Source organism: Abramis brama (genome assembly GCF_963993115.1).
Source record: "Abramis brama genome assembly, chromosome: 25".
In the NCBI taxonomy this organism is placed as follows: Eukaryota; Metazoa; Chordata; class Actinopteri; order Cypriniformes; family Leuciscidae; genus Abramis; species Abramis brama.
Window position 1 is genome coordinate 10,314,125 of NC_139987.1, and position 27,991 is coordinate 10,342,115.

General features: G+C 39.0%; 1 protein-coding gene across 1 annotated transcript; it reads right to left on the reverse strand.

Moving 5' to 3' along the window:
* Positions 1 to 55: 55 nt before the first annotated feature.
* loxl2a (lysyl oxidase-like 2a) lies at positions 56 to 27,970 on the reverse strand. Its single transcript, XM_084104848.1, has 14 exons — positions 27,782 to 27,970; positions 25,850 to 26,137; positions 23,812 to 23,987; positions 14,213 to 14,421; positions 12,728 to 12,944; positions 10,260 to 10,443; positions 7,290 to 7,441; positions 7,021 to 7,188; positions 4,336 to 4,501; positions 2,950 to 3,190; positions 2,716 to 2,831; positions 1,843 to 1,979; positions 1,654 to 1,765; positions 56 to 794 (listed from the first exon to the last, which is right to left on the reverse strand). The coding sequence occupies exons 2-14, from the start codon at positions 26,115 to 26,117 to the stop codon at positions 730 to 732; spliced, it is 2,211 nt and encodes a 736-aa protein (XP_083960974.1). The 5' UTR covers positions 26,118 to 26,137; positions 27,782 to 27,970; the 3' UTR covers positions 56 to 729.
* Positions 27,971 to 27,991: the final 21 nt, after the last annotated feature.

Below are 27,991 nucleotides of genomic sequence, written 5' to 3' on the forward strand. Positions count from 1 at the left end.
GTTTTAGCACTGAAAATACATGGGTTGTATGGTTAACATAAAAAAAACACCATCCTCCAAGTAACAAACATGAATTGCTTTAATTATAGAAAACAATGCAATGGTTTGACCAAATGTGTTGTTCAGTCATAAACACAGTATATTTGGAAACCATTGAACTGGTCATAAGTACCCTCGTAGAACGGAGGGTAGATGCTTCACAAATTTGCAACAAATTCTTACAGTTTCACATTGCATACACAAAAGTTGACAAAATATAATCCCTGACTGAACACAATAAATAACTTGACATGCTTGATGAATTAACCACAAAAGAGTCTGCCAGCCGCAAGTGGCGTTTGGTTCATGAAACTGCAGACTTTGCGATCCCTTAAGTTGTAATGTAGAAAGAATCGAAACGTTGTGGAAGATCCAAGTTTGAACATTAAAGCACGAGTTTGTAGCCACTACAACAGTTAACTAGCATTTTAAACAGAAATGCAACAAGTACAGTACATTTTAAGAATTTAAATAGTTTCTGTACAAAGCAAGCTTGATATAGCGAGGGTCGTGAAAGGACGTGAGCTGTACTTCAACCTAGCGACTGCGTCTATATTTGGAGGTGGGTTACAGAGCAGCGGTCTCTGCCTATTGAAGTGCTGGAGTCTAGTGGTCAGTCATATTTGAATAGTCTTGAGTGACAGCCTGCAGCATCCTCCACTGAGAGCCTTTGTCGTTCCTCACTGTCTTCTATCTGAGGTGCAACTGGTTGCTCATTCCAGGGTATTCGTCCATGTCTGAACTCCGCGAGCCACCTGGAAAGTGGTAGAGGTGGTATTATTATTTACTTCTAACTACTGATGGGAGAAACAAACCTTTTCGAAACTTTGAATCAATTAAACCAATTGCTTCGCAAATTAATTCACTGTTTCGAGTGTAAATGCAACAAAAACTCAGCCCAAACATGCATAAAAACACTTATACAAGATTGAAAGTGACATATTAAATGCAATTAACAAATAATCTAATACCATTAAGTAGGAATATTCTGTATAATATGTGTTCTTTTATTCATTTGCATGTCTTGTTTTGCTTGTTTTATGGAGGGCTTGGCTAAACAGGCCAATATGAGACTTATATAAGAGATAATAAGAGATAAAACTGATCTGAGATCAGGTTAAAACCATACAGACACTGTTTATGGGTTCGCAGAGATCACTGTACTCTAGCGGCAAAGTCGAAACAGTGGTGATGTAACGCCTTGTTGCCTCAAATTGCATTAGTCACTGGTTCGAAAGTGCCTGTCACTACTTGTAACGTCTTTTAACTCTTTCCCCGTCAGCTTTTATATAAAAAAGTTGCCAGCTACCACAATTTTGGCCATTTTGACCATTTTCACAAAATGTCCATGGCCCCCAGAATACGTTTTGTATGAATATCTGAGAATGCAATATATCAAAAGAAAGTGTTTTATTTTAGCTTTGTGCATTCTTTTTTTTATCAACACTTGAATGTGGGTAAGTTTCATTAAAAAAAGATTCCATACCCTTTCAGAAGATGTGTCATAGCGTATAACAGTGAAAACACGGAAACCGGAAAAAATCCGTCAAAGGTGGGGAAAGAGTTAAATTGTCCTGGCAGTCATTCAATACAGTATTTTTCAAACCAACTCACCTATATGACAGTTGTACGTCCATATCCTGTATCCATCATAGCGGCACTTGCACTTCATGACATTGTTGGTATAATCCGATTCGGCTACATCATAGTTAGGATTGATTACGACCTGTGTGACAGAGTCATGTTAGTAAAAAAAAAAAAATCCTGCTTTTTACTTTTAGTTCACTTCAGTTAAAAAGGCACCTGCAAAATATAGTCTCCTGGTTTCACATCTGTGACATCGATCCACTGACAATCAATGTCATGTCTGTAGGTGTCCCAGCAGCCAACAGTGATGCCCTGCTCACCAAAGTTGGCACAAAGATACCGTTTCTGAATACCTGAATCAAAGAAAACAACCAATTAGATCTTCGAGCTGAATAACGACACTATCGTCTTCTGTAGAGCTGTTTATGGCTGAATAGAACTCGTTTCATAAGTGATGAACTTTTCAGTTATTGAACTGAACTGAATCAACACTGAACTGACTTAAGCTGAATTGTCTTCTGACACTATTGTCTTTTTTAGAGCAGCTTTAAAGCAGATTTTGAATTTGATGGCATTTGCATCATTGATTCTGATTATTACTGTGAAGCTGTTTTGAAACAATCTGTATTGTATAAAGCACTCTATAAATAAATGTGGCTCGACTTGATATTTCATAAAAACAGATGGATCAAAAAAAGCCTTGCGCTGCATTCACGCAATTACCGTAATTACGAGACGACAACACATGACATCCCAGACAGCAACATAGTGTCGGCCCAGATCCGGCCCACATCTGGACCGTGTGGAATCCAAGTGTACCAGATGTGGGCCGGATCTGGGCCGACACTATGTTGCTGTCTGGGACTCAGAATGAAGTTTTTCTATTACAACACTATCATCTGCAGCGGTCATGTGGTACAAGTCAGAACTCTCTGAAAATTCAGAGTTTATAAGTTGTAATTACGAGTTCTACGAGGACGTGAAGTCAGAATCTCGTAATTAACGTAATCACGGCATGGTGTGAATGCACCTTTGTACTAGTGTTGAGTAACTTTAGCGCTATTGGACCATCTCGTAAGAAGTTCTCACCTTCGTCACATTGAGTGTCCTCTAAACAGAAACTGGCCTTGTGACCCTCCGCCACCTTGGTGCCGTTCAGACTCAGCAGGTCATAATGTGTAAAAACCTCCATGCTGTGATAATGCCTGAACACAGAGACACAACAAAACAACGATTAGAAGTTTTAAACGTCGCCATATTGGCATCACGTGTTGAAGTCTTAGTGTGTATCTTTGTCATGTACTAAGGTGTTTATGGTCTTACCTGTGACACTCGTGCCAGGTCCAGGCATGGTAACCCATTTTGGGTCTGAAGTCAGCTTGGCCGACGTTGTGGATCTGGGAGGAGAAGCGGAGCAGGCGGCGGTAGGAGCCGTGGTCGTTCTTTTTCGCTGTGCTGGACAGGCAGTTCTCCTCTAGGGCGCACTCTAGAGCGTACATGGGCCGGTCCTCCAGATAGGTGGTCTGCTCCACCAGCTGAGCATTTAGAACCAGGTCAGGAGCCGCTGTGAGCGATGAGATCAGAGGTCAGACAGAGCAAATTCCACATGCATCAGTCTAGACAACCAGGTCAGATGGGCTTAGTTGGTCCTGAAGATCTACCATTATGTTTAGTTTCACAAAATAGTTGTTGTTTAGGTGTCAGATTAAAGCTGTTTAGCCATGTTCAGAATGGAACACTAGCATACTGCTTACTACATATGGCACAGTAGTACACTATTTTTGAAAGTCTTTTATGCCCACCAAGACTGCATTTATTTGATTATTCTTGAAATACTAGAAAGTTCAGAAGAACAGTATTTATTGGAAATAGAAATCGTTTGTAACATCATAAATGTCTTTAATGTCACTTTTGATCAATTTAATGCATCTTTGATGAATAAAAGTATTAATTTCATTCAAAAAAAACCTTACCAACCCCAAAATTTTGAACTAATGAAAGCAAATTTTCATTTTTTTTAAATTCCACCATTGATGCAATTTTCGGTCATTTATGAGAACAACACTTCCCCGCCATTGACGGAATTTTTTTGGCTTTCTGTGTTTTCACTGTTATACGGTAGGGGGCGGCGCTATTACACATCTACTGAAAGAGTGCATAATCTCAAGATCAAAACACAGGAGAAGAAGCAGAAACAACAAGCGATAAAAGCATTGCCTATGCACATTGTACCCTGTGTCTCAATGTCCATACTATCCATCCTAAACAGTATGTAAGATTAAAAGTTTAGAACTTTTTGTTGAAAATTTTGCTTTTTTAATGAAACTTACCCACATTTAAGTGTTGATAAAAAAGACTGCACAAAGCTATAATAAAATGGGTTTTTTGTTTAAAAACAGACACTCTGTTCTTTCTTTTGATATATGTTCAGATATTCATAAAACAAAATATTCTGGAGGCCATGATTTTTTTTTTTTTATATGATCAAAAATGCTGGTGGTGGCTGGCAACTGTGGCAGAGAAAGAGTTAATGAAAGATGTTAATTGTCACAGTGGAAATGAAAGGTTAAGTGGAGTGCATTGCATTGTGGGAAACTGCAATTACTTTTGGAGCTGCTTTTTAGGCTACTATTACATCAAGCTTGACACAGACGGAGTTAAATCCCTATTCTTAAGAGAATGATAATCAATAAGAGGTGATTGTCTCACTATCAGAACAGGACACCCCAGCGGCGAAGCGTCCTCCTCCTTTCGGGCAGTTGATGTGTTTGCCGTGATGAAGACACTGAGGAAGACTCATCTCAGTTCCTGAGCATCTGACCCCACTCATCACAACATTGTCTGCATTTGCATCTCCAGCCCAGTACCACGTCTCCTATACAAACACGTGATAAATATTAGTCAGTCACACAATCAAGTCACAAAATATTAACATTCTCATTTTAAAGTCACAATGAAATCACATAAAAAAAAAAAAAAAATTAATGTGTCCTCATAATCTTGAATCACAATAACTTCCCCTCACTCTTGCAATGGCATCTCTTCTCTTCTCTGATGATGCGTTGCAAAGGCGGGATCAACCTGTCACTCACATGAGATTGACCAATAGCAAACCACAACCATCCGACCATCCAATCAATTCCACATGGACAAAATCAAGTCCCGCTCTACATTTTTTCTTGTTCGAGAAATCATTTCACTCTGATATACGTCACAATTGGGAAGAAAGCAATTTGTAAAAGAATCAGTTCGGTTTGCGAGGCAAATCAATCAGTTTACTGAAAAGAACTGACAAACAATTGATTCGGTCATTGATTCAGGCAGATTGTCAACTTCACTTTCAGTCTGTTCTTCACACAAAACTGGAATGTAACACATAGAATACCTTTAAGGTGCTTTTTTGATATTTTTTTTTTTTTCAATGACATCGGAAAGAAACGTTAGTGTTTTGAAACTGAATATTGAAGATGGATATCTGGGTGTCATTACACCTTCTCACCACACGAGGGCTGTTCAGTCACGTTTTACAGATCGACTGCATGTTCCTGAGCATCTGCTCTCAAGATTGCTTTTCATTAGAGCTTGTTGCATAAGGTTAGAGGTTGAAACACAAGACGTCCCGTACCCCACAAGGTCGGGAAAGTCTTTGTCAGTGTTCATGACTGCACAAACATATGTTCGTGATGAGTAATCATCCAGTGTTATGTTCTGTTTTCCATGTGTTGTGTCCCAGGTTGACCAGGGCTGAGTCACAGCCTCCTCTGATAGATAAGCCCACAGGACTCCCAGCGTGGGCAAGGGGGAATGTGGGCACATTCTGTCAGACTTTCCATGTGCATTGTTGAAAACCTTCCACACATGCTGTCTGGAAAGACCCACCGGTCCAGACTGTCAGACAAATCATGTTTAATGGCCACTCAGACATCTGGAAGTTGTATCTTGCACTTTTTGAGCTTAGGGTAACAGTCTGAAAACGTGACCAACAGCATGTCAAAGTGTACAAACCTCACTATTAAGTTAATGCATAATTTAAAATTTTTATGCTTTTAAGTCTCTTATGCCCACCAAAGCTGCATTTATCTGATCAAAAATAATAATGTGAAATATTCTTATAAATTAATAAACTGTTTAATATATTTTAAAATGTAATTTCTTCCTGTAATGAATTTTCAGCATCATTACTCCAGTCTTCAGTGTCACATGATCCTCCAGAAATCATTCTAACATGCTGATTTGATGCTCAATAAACATTTCTTATTACTATAAATGCTGAAAATGGTTGTGCTGCTTAATATTTTTTGGAAACTGTCATATTTTTTTTTCAGGATTCTTTAAAAGTACTGTATGTCTTTAGTGTCGCCTGCTTCATTTAGCTACAAAAGAAAAAAATTAAACCTGCCTAAACTGGTTTAAGCTGGTATTAGCTAGTTTAGATGGGTTCTCAGTCTGACCAGTTGAAATGTGCCTAAAACCCTTTAAAACCAGCAAATAGACTGTCTGACCGGGCTGGGAGACTAAATAAGACCAGCAAAATGTTTAAGCTGGTTTAAGGTGTTTATTTTTAAGCAGGGCAACACCACACAAGCATAAACTTGCATGGATAATTCACGCTAGCCTTTTCAGAACACTCTAAGAACTATAATGAGTTGCATTAGATTTAACTGCTTTGTGTCCCTAGGTCGAAGCCATTACGGCCATAATGTCTTGACATGCGGCCATATGCATCAGCTAGTGGCAAATTTCAGTCAATCATCATAATAACTCTTAATCATGGCATTAGCCTGCAGAAGCGTTTTCCAATTTCCACTCATAAAACCGCACATCAAACTATTCCTTCCATACCGTTTCTAATGCAATAATAGTTTCCAGACCTATAATCACCATGAGTTTGTCACTGGGCTGGTAATGGTCTGTCTCCAGTCCTGCCATTTCAGCTCTTGAAAGTCTGTGTGATCTTACATGCACATTCAATTATGATTTAAATAAATAGGATTATGGCATCCAGCAAACTTTTGGATGAAATGGGGACGCCACACCAGCTCTGTGCCATGGTGTGTGCCTTTATTAAAGTTCTTCATCTACACCGAACACTCCAAAATAGTCCCATATGCTATGAACACTATCATGATGACTCAAACGATGCCTTGGGGATATTGATGGTTAAACACAATTGAAGGTGGACCTTCATGAGAAGGTTGGAGTGTGGAAAACTCTCAAGTTGCGGTCACATTTACCATTGTTCAATGAATTCTCATGGGTGAAATCTGGAAAATTTCATAGTACTCCATGTGAACATGAATTTTGTGTACAGATTCAATGGATTCAAGTTTGTCACACAGATTTGAAGTGTTGACCAACAGAAAGCTGCTTGGTTTGAGAGTGATGTGGATTTACCTGAAACGCATGGTTTGCGAAGCCTAATCCCAGCTGTCTGCAGACCACCATGGCCTCTATAATCCCCCAGTTTTCACTACAAACGGTTCCCCAAACCAGAGAACCGTTCTTCTCAGCGAGAACTTCCACACGTCCCTCGAGGGGGTTTCTTCCTCCGCTTAGACGTATCTGTTGTAGTCAAAAGTATCCATCACTTTTACTGATTCATGAATTTCTAACTATTGTTAGAATATTAATGGAATATGAAGTAAACGTTTCAGAGTCCTCACCCTCTTCTGGAAACCCATGGCAGGAATATTGCAGCGTACAGCAGCGTCTTCCTCATGACTGCAGCCCAGCGCATCATTATTGAAGTAGCAGTCAGTGAGAGATTTCTCAAATCCAGAGCACTCCACCTCGTTCATGTGGACCGGACCCATTCCTAAGGAAAACATAAAATAAGGTGTTAATGGACAGGAAATTTGAGTTTAAATAATTGTATTGTCTTATCTGTGGATTATCTTAAGGGGACAAACATTTTCAAAATTTAGAAATAAAATATTTTAGCCCTCTGATTCGAACGCTCTGTTTGAAGGGGAATGTCTGCTGTGAGAAAGTGCAAACACGATGTAAATAAGAGATTCGTTGATTATAACGGTGGCCAGAGTCCAGAACTCAGTCACTGGTAATCTTGTGCTGTTTGATTGACAGCTCCATATATTGTAAAGGGAGCGTTCTTTGATCGCTTTCTATATATAATTTAATCACAGTTTAAATAACAGATTATTTTCATCCTACTAAGAGCATCAATGTGAAGATTTACTGACACATAGACAAAGAATCATTGCATATCAGAAATCACTGGTCACAGATCAGGCATTAGAATTAACCCAGTGAATTATATTTTGTCGGATTACTGTTGAGTCCATTTCGTAAAAGTCTATTTGCAAACCTTGCGCCGAAATTGCGACTGATTCACCAAAGTATCCACAGTGAAATGTACTGATTTACATATAAATAATGATCAACTGAGACATTCACATTAATGTTATTTTTAGTCCAGTGATCCTGCATCTTTGTTCTCTCCTCGTCATCTCACTAACACGCCAGTAGGCCCCGTGTCAAATATGCAATGATTTTCTTCTGCAGAGGCGGTCTTTCACCTATCTGTAGGCACATTCCACAATGAGTCTTTCTCTGAGCTTGGTTACAATAAAAGCTGTTTTTGGACTAACAAGGAAGTTTTGAGTTTTGAAACCTATAGGATATTTTCTATAGTATTGGTCAAAAGGAAAATTTGATAGTTTTATCTTACAAAGTCCATAACAACACAGATAACAAAAAGCAGATTTTATTATTTTATTAAGCATTGTTTTTTTTTTTGGTTGTCATTTTAGACTTGAGACTTGACCACTAAATGATGCAATTACTGACCAATCAGGACCAAGCAGATACACATATATTCCACATTTAATACACAAATGTATAGCACTCATGCAAATCAATTCTTGAAGTAACATAGGGTGAATTGACTCAAAGCACCTTTCGGAGCTTGCCAAATGCCACTCATTGGAGTCACATGAAACATGTTTTTTTTTTCATTAGATGAAGCAAACAATTTTGTTTATCTGATGTTCTCTGTTGACCACATCTGATGACAGCCATAACTGTGCATAAATGGATTTTAAGAGGATGTTTTGGGAGAACTGCAGAAGGTTTGTATTTGTTTAGACTAGAACAAGCAAAGAGTTGTTGACTTCGCTGTCAATTTCTGAAAACATGACTAAACGCAGCCTTAAAATACCACACAAAGACTTTTAATCGGGAAGTATGTATTTTAATGAGAATCAAAACAGTTTGGGAACCCTTTTTAAAGTAGTTTTCATAGTTGAAGGCTAAAATAAATTTGAAGATTGACAATTTGTAGGCTGCATTATTCAATAAATCCTGAAACAACCCTCTTTGACAAAGAATAATGCATTGTTCTCATCTTGAAATTCTGTTATCAGTGTTATTTTTGCCATACATCACTATAAATTGTCCCTGTTGGATGTTTCCTACAGAGTTTCGAGTCTCTGAGCGTCAGAGACTGGCGCGGAAGAGAATAAATTGTTGAATAAAGGCGTTATTTTAGTTTTTTTGCACACAAAAAGTATTCTTGTCGCTTCATAACATTAAGGTAGAACCATTGTAGTCACATGGACTTATTTAAACAATGTCTTCACTACCTTTCTGGGCCTTGAAAGTGATAATAACGTTGCCGTCTATGGGGGGGGGGTCAGAAAGCTTCAAAAATATCTTCATTTGTGTTCCGAAGACAAATGAAGGTCTTAGGGGTTTAGAACGACATGAGGGTGAGTAATTAATGACAGAATTTTCATTTTTGGGTGAACTAACCCTTTAATTACAGTGTTTGCATATGCATAGGAATACAATAAAAGTGTACAAGCTCGCATGTAAATATTTCAAGTTATCTCTCAGCAAATTCACTGAAAATGGATTTTAAAATCAACTAAGGACCTGTACAAATGTCAGATGAGGAGCAGCTATCTGCACATGCAGTTGGAGAACAGATGTTACATTGCAGTCTCCTGGCCAAAAAATGTTCACATCTGCCTCTCATGCATCTGATCAAAGACACTTTAGTAAAGGGCGGTGATCCATGACTTTCTGGTAAATGCCAGAGACAGAGGCTGCCATAGATGCTGTTGTTTTGAAAATAGCAATGTGTGACTGACTGATAGTTGCTTCCTGCTTAATGGGTTTGCATCATTATTTTCTTTCCAAAATGTAGATATTAGAGATTTATGATAGCCTGTTGTGAAATATAAGCTATGCATGCATTACATTATATAAGCATTATATTTATATTCGGATTTTCCGCATTTTTGCAGATTGCAGATTCCAAGAATACATTGAAGGAATCACTCATAATACTCAAAAAGATACTCACTCATCACCACCTATTAGCGTAATGGTGTAAAAAAAAATCACCAAATGAATCAGTGAACGAATCTGAGTCATTTTGGTGAACTGAATCAATCGAGACAATGGAATGAATCAAAATTCCCTCTGCTAGTTCTTAAGGCTCTACTGGGACATGTAGTAGTTTGGAAATCAAGGTAAGGGAGTAGACTCTTGATTCGAAATGCTTCGGAATCTAAAATCTGGTTGTTTTAGGATCGACTCCCAATCCTCCCCGTGATCCACCATTTTAGAACCACTGATATAATGTTTTGTGCAAGAGAAGACATACTAACCTTGCCCTAACTTCGCTCCAGTGAGAGCCTCCTTGGCGCTCCCGAAGCCCAGCTCTCGACACACGATGGTAGCGGCCCTCAGGTTCCAGTTATCGTCACAGACCGTTCCCCAAATACCATTCTTCAGCACCTCCACTCGCCCTTCACCGATATTCGCACCTCCCCGCAGACGAACCAGGGGTTGCTGGGAAATCAGACAGGGAGTAAATTAGCGGGGTGATCAATCCACACAACCTCAGTGACCAGTGTTTGTTCAGTCTAGCTCTCTCCGTCTATGGATCTGATTCAGCCTGAATTTTTTTCCCCAGTATAAACACACTCACTTCATCTCTCTGGTGACGTGCTTGAATGTTATGTAATCTCCTTTTCATTCAAAATGAAACGTGATTTAATGTACTACATGACTTTTCAAATGTCTCTATGACATCCAGGCTGAATGAACATGATAATATACAGGAAAATATTGGAAGAACAAGCGATTCTTTCCAGAAATGTGAGCAAGAGGCCAATAGATGAGAAAAACAGACTCGCTAAACATTCCACAACCACAGATCATCTCTGAGGGAGTGTAACTCTAGAGTTCAACATACAACCATCTACAGACAGACAGAAGGAAAAAATTGAAAATTAATTTGCACGTGCGCAAAAGTACAAACAAATAGTCTTTGAACCCAATGCTACCGGGAAACAGCTGATGGAAGACAGTCCAAAGATAATTTTGCTTCATGATGTCATTGCTGATGACCGTGTGATTCTTAGGAAAGCTATTTTTATTCCAATGTTACTAGAAAATTTTAATTTACTGCAGTACGAAAACCCACGGTGGGTCTTTCTCGTATAAATTACTTGTGCAGATGAAACACAATAAACCTGGTTGTGTCATTTTGCTTTCGGTGGTGGATGCCTGCTGTTTGGGAACGAAGTCGTGTAAGACAGTTATGGGATGTAATTATAACGAACCACTTTGACAACAGACTTTGCTAAGGCATTTCAGAATGATCAAAACAGCATTTCAGATGCTGTGCAATGAGATCGGTCTAGTCCAGGTATGATGTCCTATCGTGCAGTCATGTGTTTGCACAACACAAATGTGTTTCCATCATAGGTTATGTGCATGTTTTTTTATGAGATAAAAAAATTATCCGCCTCAATTGCCTCAAAAGACGAAGACTGAGGCTTCTGATTTAATTTTGGCATGTGTTGATGTGCATGTGTGTGCATGAAAGAAAAGAGCGAGAAAGTTGGCCAGCAGCGTCACATGGACCTAAATGCTCTAGACGCAGAATGAGCAGATCTGAGTTAAATGCACATAAAAATAGGTAGATCTAAACATAGCTATTGACCAAGCGTGCCGCACAAGTGCTGAAAAGTGAAGTCAAAGTGTCTTGATCGCCCCCCCGGTGGCTGGTCCCAGTATAGGTTACAAACCCCGCCTCTCCATGAAGTCTACTGGACGCAATGGAAACCAAACAATCAAATTATACTTCAAATAAAACATTTTCAATGATGATTTAAGTTTATCACGCTGATTTAAGTTTAAGTGTTCGTTTTTTTAAATAAGTTTGGTCTTAGTTAGTTATTTGCTGCTATAAGAACAGAATGTGACGTCATGATTGACAGCTGTGATTGACAGCTTCTATAAACGAAGTAGTCACTAAGGCACCAATGGACTTTTTTGGATTTTCAGGAGGAGATTGGAGCTTCAACTTTAATTTCTTCATGTCCATAACTATTTATTTCACACATTAAATTTTGTATTAATCGTTTCTGCGGTAGTGAGGGCCGGGCCTTGATATCGCGGCTTTACTTCCTGATCACTACTGCGCAGAAGCAGGTCCCGCGTTACTACTGCGCAGAAGCAGGTCCCAAACCTGCGCAAGATGTCAGCGCCATATTAGGACTTTGGCGGCTTTACTTTTCACCAATGGAAGAGAGTGAAGGGGCATCGTCCATCTTTTTTTACAGTCTATGCTATTGACTAACTATTTTCCAAGCTGTATATGTTCTACAAAGCCTAAGGCTTACTGTAATATACAGTAGACCTACTATAAAGTAGTTCAATATTTTGTTTATTAGTACAAACAAGTAGTCGGTGAGCCCAAAGCTACCAGAGTTTTTTTTTTTCACAATCTTATAAATGATGACAGTGTAGATTATAGCTATTTTTATTCCAGTATAACTCCTTACATTGCAAAGCAGCGCTAGTTGGTACAGCCACTCAAAACACTAGATCGCTAATGATACATTTTAAATGGCTTTTTTATCAACAAGTAGTTGGTGAGCCCAATGCTAACCAAAACGCCTTATGAAAGACAATCAGAAATGACTTTTCCATTGTTGATGACACTGTAGATTTGTAGGAGATTCTGTTGATTTCCAGTGTCACTTCTTATTTTGGCGCAAAGCAGTGCTAATAGCTACAACCTCTCAAATCATAAGGATGTTAATGCAAATTTGACACTACCAACCTCTGGTCTGTAGGCCTTGCGGAAGCCAGTGGAGGATGAGGGGGCAAAAGCCCTTCCAGGCACACAGCTGACCACCACAGGCAGGCCACGTCCACAAGTGCCGTTCCTCTTGGGCTCCAGGGGTTTGCCCAGTTTACAGCTGGACAGGTGGGCTTCATTTCCTGTGCAGTTCACTGAGAAACCCCAGTAGTTCTTTCTTTTACGCATGGACAGTGATCTGTAAAACAGAGCCACAGCGAAATCTCACTTGTGCTATAAAATAATCATTAAATTATGGAGTATTATACATATTTCAGTGATTCATTCTTGTTTTGGAGGATGTCACAACAATGATTCAGAGAACATCTGTTATTATTATTATAGTGATCAGACATTGCCTGTAGCAGTAATGTTGTGCTAACCCAAGAAAATAGGACATTTCCCATGATTCTTCAGTCCAGAGAAAATCCTAAATCAGACAATCAAGACTCAAACAAGCTGTGAAGCCTGCAGGTTTCCTTCCTCCAGATTAGGAAACCATTAAATATTAATTTAATATGTACAGCATGTTCTGGGTTCAACACAAGAGTGCTTAATTTGTGAGAATCTTTTGTTTTTTGATTTTCTGAAGTGTCAATATTCTTTTTGGTTCTATACGTTGACTGTGATGTAAGGCAATGCAATTTATGATGTCCATAGGGTGTCATTTCATTGCGAAATATATTTATCAATGGCATGAATAACATTGTAGGCCTAGACTTAAAATACATGGACTGTCACTGAGGAAAAGTGAGGTCACATTGCCAGTGACTTAAACACTGCATCTTTATGAAATATTCCAAAACAAACAAACATAGACATACCTCACCTTTAAATATCACCAGACATTACTTTCTTTAGAATATGGCTTAGTTTAGAAATAAACCCATGAAAACATAAAAAAAAATTAAACAAAAATCAGAACGCTTATTTCCTGGAATGCTCCATTTTTGGAAACGTATACAAAAATGAGGACATTGGCTATAAACTTTTATGTAATAGTGTATTTTAGTGTACAGATGTGGTTAGAACACACCAAAACTATAATTTATGGAGTTTTACAGTTAAATGTTCTTCACAGAGTTATAGAGGAAACACAATGTTCTCTGCTAGATGGGAAACGGCCAAGAATTATGTTGGGAAACAATCTGGCCATGATTCACTTCGGAGGCGTTCACACACATCCAAGGACGAAATTACTCTTGCTGCATGTTTGCATGGTAACTTTAAACTTTACAAAGTTAATATTACTTTAGGGGAAACCTTAAATTCTCCATGCAGTGTTTTTGACATTGTGTGTTCGCCTTCTTTCTTGTCCGTTTTTTCTTCATTTTTCATTTTATCATAATAATCTTTTCATCTTTTTTCACAGGGAGATGAAAAGTAATTATCATTATGTCCTCTAATTCATGTTTGGCTCATGCCCATTTTTCACACAAAGCAAAAACAGTGGGGACTTTTCCTTACTTATAGACTTTGTTGTTGTAGTTCTTCTCTCCGGGGAATCCGTACATTCCACAGACGACTCGGCTGTTAAAGGGGGTCCACTCCTCATCGCAGATCTGCCTCCATTTCCCCCGTTCTTTCAGTTCCACATAGCCTTCTGTGACTGGGATGCGCTTGAGGTGAGACGATATGGGTCTTATACGGATTTCTTCCACCCGTTCTTCAAGAGTCTTAAGAGGAAGAAACAAAATAAAACTTTATTGTTCATTAGCAGAATTCCAACAATATTCCCAGAATGGCCAACATGAAATAGTTATTCAGGTCACTTCCTCAAGTAGCAGTAGATCACTAGGGGAAAGTTTTGGAGATGTTTTAGTCACTGTTTAAGAGTGTCTTCCACTCCTGCAGGGTGGAATCTGAGGAGCCAGATAAGAAGGAGCCAGATAAATCATGACTCACATTTGACAAGGCTAATCAGATATGGTTCCTGAAACAAGGTCAAAGTTGGAATTTGACCTAAAACATCAGTTCAATGTCACTTCAGAAATGCCCTCAAAACATTATTAACCAGTCTTGTGGTGGTTAACCTAGATTTTTAGGGGTTGTGTTCGAACTTCATGAACTTTTTTTTACAGTAACACATGATTCTGTCATCCAATCCATTCATTTACAGGAATGTTATAGCTTGGAGAAATAATAATTCAAAAACATCCTTCACTGTGATCAGTTGACTTACTTACTGTACAAAAAGTGAGGAAACCCGTTGCCAAAATTAAGTTAATAAACGTCATGTGTAATTGAAAAAATTAAGTTATGTGAACTTGACAATTCCACAAAACTTATTTTTTTCAATTACACATGAAGTTTATTTACTTAAGTCATCTGATCACCTTTTACAGTGTTGTTGCTAGCTCACATGTTCTCACAAGGGCTGTTTGCCATGATATCAACTAAAAGGAATGTTTTAGATGTGTAAAACCACCAGCAATGTTGTACTATTAACAAGGAGGTGGTTACAGGATGTTTTAACTGACCACGGTAAACATAATTTACTTCTAATTTAATTTCAGCGTGTGTTGATGTGCATGTGTGTGCATGAAAAAAAAGAGAGAGAGAAAGTTGGCCAGCGGGCTAAAACCAAAGGAATGTGGCGGCCTCACGTGGACCTAAATGCTCTAGACGCAGAGTGAGCAGATCTGAGTTAAATGTAAATATTACTAAATAAAGGCCAGACCAATGGGTTGAGCTGAAGTGGGCTCTCAAGTCAGACACATCCCTGTTTTCTTAAGCACTGGAAGTCTGGAGGAAACTAAAGAGCTGACTGTTGAAGCTGAGGGTGTGGGACGGGGTCATCCAGCCATATGTGAGGAAGAGTCCACGCCTGTTGCCCGATAGCCTGACCTCCGCCTAAATAAACCAGACCCTTCCACAGCATATTTTTACATCAAAGAGAAGCCCTGCTTAATCAATCTCAGACTTTGTCAAATTTCAGAGGTTGATCTACGATAATAGCACAGGTACATTTGTTTTCTTTATAACATACTGATAAAAAAAATACAGTTGTAATGTTTATAAATCTCTCTATATATGCAATCCATCGCCAGCTGTAGTAGACCTACTGATCAAAATGCCATGCAGGAGTTTGGTGATACATCAAGCACCTTAAGGGATAAAATATCAGGCTAACAGAGAATGTTCTCTGTACACAATAGTTTGCGCCTTGTGAAGCTTGAAGAATGTCTGGTCCAAGACCCGACATGCAGTGACTAACAATGAAGGCAATGTTATAATCTCCCTGACTAATAGGATGACAAGTTTGACAGAAGTCATCAAGGCTTTAAATCTAAGACAAGTCTAAGTTTGCCTGTAGCTCAATTGGTAGAGCAAAGCCCTAGCAATGGCATGGTTGTGGGTTCAATTCCCAGTGAACACAGATGGTGATGATGAAATGTGAACCTAAATTGTACTGTAAGTCACTTTAAAATAAATGAAATGAAGCAAACTATTCCAGATAACAGTCCTCTTTATCTAATGCAAGAAAAAAAGTCTGACATTGCTGTATAAATAAAATACTGATTTAGTGATAGACACCCATTAGCTATCAACATTGTAGTTCAGGTCAAAGCAAATCTATTTGTTCAATCCCTGCATCTGACTATGCCTTCTTCCCTACATAGTACGTGAGAAACAGTCTCTGAAAACAGTAGTATGCCTGAATACATAGTATTCATAAGATGATTTGAGAATGGCAGTGAAACGACGCAACTGAAGAAGTCACATCACAATGACAACATGGCGAATGTAGTGGGTCCAAATTTCATTCATACCATACATTCATATAGAACTTTTTGATATGGCTGTGAAGTAAGTTGCTCATCAAATGTAGTACCTACTAGACAGAATGTGATTTCAGACGCAGCTAATGTGTTGAAATTTGTCACTAGCACTACCTTTTAAAGGTGATTACTTAATGTTCATCCCCCTTTTAAAGATGTTCATTAGATGCACAAATAAAATGACTCATTACAGATATCTACATTCTCACATTTGACAGGTGCTTTTATACACAACAAAACAGGTATACATTTTTGTCAATATGTACATTCCTTTGGGAAGCAAACCCTCGCCATACGCGACTATCTACAGTGCTTAAATGAACTGTGAAGTGACTAACCCACTGCTAATAATCTAAAAGTAAGTGTACGACCAAACAGATTTCATTAAATCATGTCACCTTTCCTTCGTGGCATGTGGCTTTTTGGTAGTAATAAGACTCGACAAAGAGGTCTTTGAGATTGTAAATGCTGTCTGTCAGCTCATATACAGCGGCATGTCTGAGACATACGCACTTACAGTCATTCAATAAGTGAGAAACCATTCCCCCATCTGACTGCGTTTAAGAGCATGTGTAAGCGATGGAAACGGTAGCAGCAAGACTAAATGAGGGAGAGGAGACTAAATGAGGGAGAGGAAGCCCCTCGTCGTCCAGACATTCCTCAGTTGCTGAGGTGCCAGCTGGGACAGAACCACCTTCTTTTAACATTCATGGAATCCAGATATCAAAATATTTACATGCCATTAATGTTCCTCCGCAGGGCTTCTCGAGGTGGGCGAGTGAGAGGTGACGGTGTCTGGTGCAGACGTGAAGTCAAAATCTCCTCTCTAATTCACTTCCTGCCTCGTGTTTCACATTGGTCCTCCACGTGCCTGTTCCAGGGACTTGGAGTGAAAACGCTTGTTGATTGTGCAGGTTTGTGGTGAACGTTTAAGGGAGTAATTTTAAGCACTTTTTGAGGAAGTAAAAGGATAAAGGGGGAAAAAATGTGAGGGATGGATGGATTCAGCTGATATATTGATGCTGAAGGAATTCCAGAGAAAGGGGATACATGAAAAACATCTGGATTTTCTCAACTGTTACAAGACAAGCAAATGTACACACAATCATTCCTACCCCCCAAAAAGCAGGACGTTTCTACAGCTCAGTGTGTCATCAGTGACGATCTCAAACACACAACGCATATTCACGCATATTCACACCAACGCTCCAAAGCCAGCCTGTCTACAACTGTCTGCGGGGAATGCCATTTTCAGACAGGCTTTTGTCCTCAGGGTCATTTTTGTGTCAGGGCACCATTTGCGACTCTGCATGAAAGAAAAGAGAGGGTGGACAAGAAACAAAGTATGACAGCACTAATGGTGAACTCTTGGGAGCAGTAAAGGGTCACAGGGATCCCATGAACACGTCGGTTCCAAGGAAACGCTCCAGTTTAACGTGATCCCTAAACTCTCATTTCACAGAGCATCTCTGGGCATATTTACGTTCAACCTTTACGTTCTTCCCACAAGGGTCGTTTTTCACAAAAAACGGGAGAAAATCTAAACCGTTTGTGTACAAAGACACTGGTCAGAACATATCTTGGGTTCTGGGACAACAAGAGTTTTAGGAAGAATGCATGAGCCTTTACATTAAAACTAAAGGCAGCAATACAACTAAATGCACTTAAAAGTCAATGCATCAAGACATCATGTCACTATATAGAGTACATGATTCTGATTGGACAATATTCTGTGGTCAAATATTTTTGTATAAAATTTTGTATGACCCATAAACTGTGTATTTGACCATTGTCTCTGAAAACCAATCACTTAACTGGTTGTTTCCCCTTTCTATCTTGAGGACTACAACACTGCTACTAACCAAATAAATAAATAAATTATTAGACATGAAATATCGATTTGACTTGAAATAACTTCCAAGTCCAAAACCAAATTTTTATGCTCTTGGTCTTGTCATGGACTCAGGAGCATTTGGACTCGTTCTTGACTATTTTCTTTGCCACTAGTGGCACTAAATGGAATTGTCAAAATAATTACTTTTTCCAAAAATCGCCCATCTTTAGCCTGACAAGCCAGACCCACATCAAGATGTTGGGTCTGGGAACACACCATTGGCAGGGCTCAATCCGAGGGGCGGGATAAACGGTTGTCTTTCAAATTCCCTCTGCACGCAATAGGATAGCGCTACAACCAACCAGAGCGTTTTCCCACCAGCAGAGCTATAGTTGATAGATTAAACTTTTGCCGTATCCGGTTGGCAAAACTCCAAACACATCTTCCTTTATTAAGAATGACTTCAGTGCCGTTCTTTGTTCTTTTCTCAAAGAAAAGCTTAACTCCAAGTCTTCCAGAGTCGCGGCCAAAGCCGTTTCGAAAGGTCGCTGTTCGCCAGCAGCAGCAGCCATCTTCTTTGTTTTCAAGTAGCAGGGAAGTCACGCGGAACCGTCACAACGCTGCCGTCATTATGTTAAGCCCGCCCACCAACTCGATGACGACATCTGAACGCCGGAAATATGAGAAGGTTCCCTACCTGACGGCTGTTGTTTTTCATGCCAGACAAGAAAAACACTCTCCCTCATTGAAAACTATTGACCAACTGCAGCCAATTTGATAACATTTCAGAATAAAGTGTCTTTTAAACCCCAACCAAGCGAGCCAAAGGCGACGGTGGCAAGGAACCTAAACCCCATCAGTTGACAGATATGGAGAAATAAAGTTTGGGAGAAACCAGGATCAGTCAGGGGGCAAGTTTTCCTCAGGCCAAATGAACAAACATGGTGTGATTTATTCCAGACTGCATCGCAAGTCAGATTGTGGATTGATAGCATTCAAAATTCATTGTTTGGATAAACATGTAGTCCCGTCCCAAATACACACCACTGAGCTTTCAGGATGGGTGTTTAAGGATTTTCTCAAGATACCCATTTCAGTTAAATCAGTACATGCTTGCTATTCCAAAAGAATTGATGTTAAAGGCACCCTAACCTCACAACTGACCTCCCCTCCCTATACATCCTGGTTTCCTGGTTTTGAATATCACAGCTTTTATTGTCTAGAAATCATGAAGAATCTTGAGTTTCCTACTCTTGTTTGAAAATGGAATGTGAGAGAAAGCCAACACCTCTTAGCCTGGTGGAAAATCCTGAACTTTGACCTCTTCAGGCTACATTTAGCATGTAGATTCACTCCTGGTGCATTCTGTTGAGACAACTGGTTGAGACCGACACTGGTTTGTTGACTTAACAGCATGCTTTGTCTGTAGGTGAATATATAGGCCTATATGTTTTTAAATCAATCACCATGATAAGAAGAGTGCAATCCATTATAAGCATTAAATCTTCTTCAGGTCCTGACCTGTCTTTTTGTCTTATGAACATGACCTTACAATGTTCTATCCTGAAGACTGCTAAACATCTGCTGACTGCCCACAACAAATAAAGTAGGTACTACTCAATATTTAATGATTTTGAATCATTGAATCTGAGGTTTCATCTGCTAGTCCTACATATGCCATGAACGTGAATTTGTATTGGTAGGAAACATCTGTTATAGACAAACATGGAAATAAATTATATAATCATTAGCTGATTAATTGCAACAAATCCAATTTAGTCCAAACCAAGCAAACAGCTTTCATGCTCTGAACTTTTGATGACCATTCTGTGGACCCCTGATTGTTTCCATGTGTTGTGGCAGATTGTTTGTGGTGGCGATTCATTTGATTACGATAAGCTGTTCTTCTGTTCCACTAAATGTTTACAAGAATACAAAACAAACCATTCACTCATTCATTTACCCCTGCTGTCTGTTCTGAGAGCCTGTCTTTTGTCTATCTTATTAGTTTAGACAATAAATTAGTGTCCAGCTGCGTGTTGTCAGTTATAAGTATAAAAAGTACTAAGTTATATAAGTTATATATCTGATTATAAGTATAAAAAGGCCAATAACAAAGTGGGAAAACTGGACAAGAAAACAATATAAACAGTTACATATTTGATTTATCATTCCAAAAGAAATGATCGCACAGGAGTAGTGATTGTTAGCATGTTTCTATGCTATTAGACTGTTATGGGTGGTTGTCTTTAGAGAAGTATTTCAGCCAATGCCTTTATTAACACAAAAATGTGAATGTGAAAAAATATCTGTGCTTCTGTGGAAAAATATAAATCTATGAGCATCTAAGCTAATGTCATCTTGGAAAGATCAAGTATTTTGTGCTTTTGCTAGAGGTCATCCAATTAAACAGTCTTTAAATTACTTTTCTAAACTGTTTCACAAGTCATTAAACCCAGCTAGTCAAATATATGGTCTGAACTGCACTTAGTGCTCTGAAATAACGCTAACGCTAATGTTTAACGCTAACCACTACATGTTTTCAAGGTGAGTGTCTCCTCTTACATGTAAATAATAAGCTAATATGATCATAGCAGCATACTGGATGCAACGGAGTAAAACTCTCTATCTGTCATCTTCTCCTAGATCTTTAAACAAGGTCTTTAAGAGGTAATGTTTGCTGGGTGGAGCACACACTGGCTAGCTGTGCTGACACCCCGGAAAGGTAAATAAAACAGGCAAACAGACTTTCAAACAGTGTTGTTTGTATGTATATGACAGAAAAGCCCTTATTTAGCAATTTTCCAGTTTTGGCAAAGGATAATATTTGTGGAAGGATCTCGTAATCCACTGCTCATGACGCGCTAAGAATTTAGCACTGTTCGGCTGCCAGTTTTGGCTACTCTTTGTCATTTCTGACATCAAATTGTCCATTGATGAGAAAAAATACACAAAAAGATGGACTCTTGCTTATAAAAACATTGGCTGTGAAAGGAGGCCTGAGGAATCTGGGCGTCTGGGCGTCTGTTCAGTTCACCCTGCTGTGCTGGTGTTTGAGAATTCACTCATACAAGGTTTACAGAGACTGCCTGTGTCTCAGACTTCTGGTATGTGATGCAGGAAAAGTCACTATAACACCTACCAATTCTCACATTCATTCACAGACTGTCTCCTGGTGACATCACAGAAATTTGAGGTGACCATTGGAACCTTTTTCACAAACACGATTCCACATTCTAAAAGAAATGTATTTACATTTATAATGCCACACTTTGTGTTATATTTATTACCTTTACAGTAAATTACAAAACAGATTAACACCCCAGACAGCAACATAGTGTCGGCCCAGATCCGGCCCACATCTGGTACACGTGGATTCCACATGGTCCAGATGTGGGCCGGTATTAGTATTTTTGTATTTTTCTAACACAACGGCTGAGGGAGTGACGACAAATTTGACATTCTCTCTTCTGACTGCTGTAATCAATCTCTCTATATTTTTCCCTCTATTGGAAAGTCGTTGCTATTGGAGAAAATGGGAATACAAAACTTATATTTGTTGCCATATCCCTTTCATCACTATAGAAGTTTACCCAACTATGACGACTTCTGAACGCCGGAAATATGAGAAGGTTCCCAACATGACGGCTGGTGTTTTTCATGCCAGACAAGAAAAACACTCTCCCTCTTTGAAAACTATTAACCAACGCAGTCTTTTTGCTTCTCATAATTAAAGAATTCAGTCCGACGGGTGGGATTCCGTTTTGCTTTCATTCCTTCCATTAGTCAGCAATTCCCAAAGAAGGCATCGAAAGAGTGGGGGAGCGGCTCTGGGACAGGAAGGATCGGGGGAGAGACACACAATGTGGTAATGTCATTAAACCTCAGGGTAATGGAAATGGAAAAGCACACCATGGGCTCTTTGATCGCTCTCAAAGGTCCATCTTTAAACCTGCTTACTGTGGTTGCCACAGTAACATGGCAAATATACAAATTTCATGATTCTGGCACAGACCTTTGCATCAAAGAAAACGGGTGTGTGTAGACAGCTGGCACGTCATAAAAGGAGAATTGAATGCTAAAAAACTATTCTAGAGCGGCAAACTTTGGAGAGGAATGTGTGACCAGTAGTAGTAGACCTTCACTTCCCTTTATCCAAGAGATAAAATGATAAGGGAATGTGGGGGAAGCAGAACCTCCTCTCAACTGAATTTCCGGATTAGACAAAGATATGTGGTCGTTTGTCTAAGAAATAATGCTTTTGAGGAAGGTTCTGGGTAGGATTCTTGATTCTTCTGATGGGGAACAGTGTGGTTTTGTTGGTCTTTGGTGCATATTGTCATCCTAAAAAGGCATTTCAAAGGCATATCTGGGGCCTATACCATGAAGCTGGTTTAGGTGGCTAGCCAGGTATGTTTCAGTTTAGTTTGCGCCAACCCTGGGTTTTAGGGACCATAAAAGCGGTTTGGCTTTTAGCAGTGTTCATCGCCATAGTAACTATGGTCCAGGGCAGATTATGTTCCAGGTAAGAGGTTGCAAACCGAACTGGGACCAATCAGCTGTGAGCAAAGTGACACATGTCTGATGAGATAAAGTCACTCCACCTGTTTCTACTTCAAATTAAAGATCAATACATAGCAAATGATTTTTAAAGACAAAATCGCCTGGCCTTTAGTAATGCTTATTTAGAATAATAATTTCGTATGATATAGATATTACTTATGTAATTATTATACCCTTAATCAATTTTAGTTGATCAATTATAATTACGCACAGTTTAAATGAATAAATATATAAAGGTAATATACATGCGCTTTAGAATCAACAGATAAAGGTATAAAATGACTACATTTGAGCTTAAATGTTCAATTCTCTCTATACCTTTATCAACTGTATAAACTAACTTCACAATTTTTACTTCCACTGATATAGCAAGACTTTTTCTTTTAGTTGTCCTCTTTCATAGAAAGCTACTTTCTTCTTGCTGTGTAAATTTGTTTAATTTCTTAATATTTTTCATTCTCGTAATATTCTGCAGTGAATCACGCTGCTTCTCTTGCAAGAAATGAATCGCAGTTTCACTCTTTCTCAGCATGTGATTGGCTGTTCGCTGCTGATATCACACCTAAACTCCTAAACTCAGGATCAAAGCCTGAGTTGACAGAGAAAGTTGATGATCAGCATCATGGTACCAACAAAGCCTGTTTGGATTGGTTTGGTTTTGTCAACTCGAAACAAATCCTGTAATCCTGAGTTTGTTCAACTACCATCATGGTACAGGCCCCTGGTCTGTTTCAAATCTAATTACCACAGGCTTGGTTTGCTAGCTCTGAACTCACATCTGCACTGCATTTCAGTAAAACCCAAGTGACTCACCACTGTCAACATCAGTCAGGTTAATAAACTACCATGATTACAATGTTCCATGAGCCCCGAGTGATTTGATGTACCTCAACATTGTTGTTCATGGTACTGATGAACCGATGGCCAGGAATGCGCTTCTGATTGCACATCACCCCGACATCCTCGCTGTGCCTGCAGTCCGACACCCCAAAGCCATTCGAGGGGCATTCGGCTAAAGATTTCTCTCTTCCTGTGCAATGGACATTGTCTAGCCAAATGCGACCTGTGGAACAAAGAACAATTGTTGGTTTTGTCAATCACCAGCAAATGTTCAAAATCCATTCGACTCCAGTGGGTTAATAAAGGCCTTCTGAAGCGAAGCGATGGGTTTTTGGAAGAAAACTATCCATATTTAAAACTTTATAAACTTTAATCACTGGCTTCCAGCAATGGCCATTCGCGTGTTCATGAGAGAGTCGAGTTCCGGTGGAAGGGTGACCTCTGACCCGACGTATGCCATAGCTCAGGGATGGGCAACTTCGGTCCTGGAGGGCCACTGTCCTACAGAGTTTAGCTCCAACCCTGAAAAAATCACCTGCCTGTAATTTTCTAGTAATCCTGAGGACCTTGATTAGCTTGTTCAGGTGTGTTTGATTAGGGTTGAAGCTAAACTCTGTAGGACAGTGGCCCTCCAGGACCGAAGTTGCCCCTCCCTGCCATAGCTTCTCTTCTCTAATATCGAAATCCTCAGACATTTTCTTTTTTAGACAACTTCTCATTTTAGACTATTAATCTGTGGCCGGCGTTTTGTTTTGCTCTGCTCTATACTCTGCGCTTCCGCGTTCATCAATTCTCTCCTAAGCTTACGATTCGCCTACGTCCTACATCGGGTCAGAGGTCAGCCTTCTGCCAGAACTCGACTCTCTCGTGAACGCCCATATGGCCGCTGCCGGAAACCACTGATTATAAAAAAAAAAAAAACATCGCTTCACTTCAGAAGGTATTTATTAACCCCCTGGAGTCCTATTAATTACTTTTATGATAGATGGATGTGCTTTTTGGAGCTTCAAAACTAGAACACTATTCAATGCCATTAAAAAGCTGGGAAGAGCCAGGATATTATTTAATATAACTCTGATTGTGTTCGGCTGAAAGAAGAAAGTCATATACACCTAGGATGGCATGAGGGTGAGTAAATTATGGGAACATTTTCATTTTTCAAGGAACTCTCAAAATGTACCCTCTTATTCTACTTTTTCTAAACCTGTATGTCTTCCACAAAAGGTGAGTTTTTAAACAATATCCTTAAAATGCACCATAAAGGTATCATTAAAAGTGCTTCACACCACTTGTGTGCTATAATGTTAAAGTGTTCTGAAAATCTTTGTTCAATGAACAGACCAAAATCAGATAAAAAAATCAGATCTGCCCTAGATAAATTAATTGTTCTTTTGAATGGGATCTTTTTAATGAATATGCTGAATGACTCGATCATGAAATGGACTGATTGGGTTCTCGGGACTGATCCAATGAAAAAATAAGTTTATGATGCTTTTTGAAACTTAAAAGTCCCAGTCTCCATTCATTCTTTAACATTTCTCAAAAATGTCATGCAGCTTTGAAGTGAAGGATGAATTTATAAAGGCTGCTAGTGACAGCAAAACCTCCTTGGTAAACCATCTTTAACCGACCTAGTCAGTCTAGATCTAGCTATTTTCCTTGCTTCAATATAAAGTTATCCTTCCAGAATTTCCTCTCACTGTGCATTACATGCTGCATATGATTTTGCATACTCAGTGGAAAATGAAATAAAAGTGGAAGGTCAGTGGTTATTCTTCCATAGGGCTCAATCATAACAACCCACTGAACTCTGGAGCTTGATTTACAATCTTTGGACAGATTTATTGAAACAAATCATCATGTTTCTTTAGTAAAGAGACAGAGAGATGAGATTATGTCTGCTCTTGACGTTAAATCTTGTTTCCATACTTTTTTCGTCTGATTGGTATCAATTACTGCTAATGACTAAAACATGATGGATTACTAATGTAATCCAAGAATATATGCACATTGTGGATCTTTCAATGGACCATATACGCTTATAATATGCTATCAAACTGAGTTTTTGGAGTAATTCTTGCCTACCTTCTCCTTGTCCGAACTTTGCAGATGGGGACCAAGCCACAGCGCCCAAGAAGCCAAGCTGCCGACACGCAACATGAGCCGCTTCGATTGAGAAGTCATCATCACAGACAGTCCCCCATTCATTGTTGTAGAAAACCTCTAGACGACCCTCGTAATGCTTGCGTTTATCACCGGCTAGGCGGAGTTGAATTTTGGGTTGCTGGGATTCAGATTGGGCCTGAATCAGAACCAACAGATTGAAGATGTACAGTGCAGAAGAGACCGCCATGGCTAAACTTCCACAGAGACCTGCGAGAGCATTAAACAGCACAAACACAAGATTAACAATGAAACATAAAATAACCTGATTTACTAAACCAATTTGGGACATTATTCATGACAGATTCATTTGGTGAACTGGACATCAGCACACTCAATTCAGTGTATAATGACCACAAAAACTGATTAGATGAATAGCTACAAGGGAGGTAAAGGTCTTTTCTTCACTAATGCAGAGCATGTGTATGAACATGCTGAACTCCGTCTCAATGTCAGTCCACCCTTCCCCAAATCCTGAGGCTATAGCATGCAGACAGATGTCTAGTGTCTACCTTTTCCATCAGTCATCCCAAATCCCAATCATCTCTGTCAGTCAGAGGTTTTATTTGTAGGAATAAGACCTATAATACAGACATTATTGATGTCTCACAAAGGAATGCATGTACAGCATTAAAAGCAGCATATATACGCACATTAATTCTGAACTCAAAAAAGACAGCTCAGCATTCAAACAAGAACTAAATGGTTTCCAGGATGTTTCTAGTTTCTAGAAACAGCAGCACATATGACATTACAACCTCCTTCATTCATACACATCTAACCGCCAAAACCACAGTGGGCATTTTCATAGAAGTAGACATCTACACAGTCAAGATGTTTAACTCCCATACATGTATCATGTACTTTGTGTGAAGTAGGCTAACTAAACTTTTATCTTCACGGTATGATGTTAAGATTAGTGGCTGAATTAAAGTTTAGCACACTCCTCATCTGTCCAGCCAGCAGGACAATTACCCGTAACACAATATCCCATTTCCTGACTCATTCCCTTAGGGATTCTGTTCCAAATAATTCACTAAAAGCTGCCTTTACAGTGAGTCGCTTTATTAATTTAAGGAGACTTTAACGTGATGTCAATCACTGTCCAAACAATGCAACCTCATATGTTTCAGTGTTGCAGAGCAAGCTGCAGCAGGAAAACACACTTAGATTCATGACATCATTGTTAAAACGTTGTTGCTATGACTATGACTTTTTTTTTTCATTCATTACACATTAATTGTCTTAAACAATATGCTATTCAGAGCCAAATAAGTTTGTACACATTGATAATGTATTAATAGTTTATTATACAGAGATGAAATTAAATAAAAGTATAATTAAAAGAGTGTGTGTGCGTGCGTGCGTGCATGCGTGTCGTTATATTTCTAAGCTGTAAAGCAATTTAGCTATTTAAAAAAAAAAAAATTAAACATTGTTGATTTTTGAAAAACAATTTTATAGGCATAAAATATAGGCATAGCCTACATAATTTGTATTTGAGGCGCAAGGAAAGTTGTATAAGGCTTACCTCATCACTTCTTTTATAATACACAATTTTATAATCATACATTAAATACAAGCATTTTCAAAAGTCTATGAACAACCAACATGAACAACGAACGAGTACATTTCTAAGAACAGGACTGTAATTTTGAAATGATTGTTACATATTCATATTATTGGGGTTAAATTCCAGCCATGGCTATATCAAATATCATAATCACATTTCGTTATTAATAAAGAAAGACATCCTAAACAACTCCGATGTTTGAAGTTTCAAACAGAATTCGATTCAGTGGTAAACAAATTATTAAATACTAAATATAATTTCTGGTTGGCGCCTTAACTTACCTTTGGACAAACTTTGTTGTAGTGAAGAAACTCTGCCCAGTTACACGCACAGCTGGATCTGGATCTGAATCTGGATCTGGATCTGGTGCAGCAGCGCTGGTTCTGTCTGTCTCCTGCAACACTTTTAAACCAGTAGGCTACACTCGCTTCACCGCCTCCCACCAGCACTGCAATATGAAACCAGCCATCGCCGACACTTTATGAAAGTCA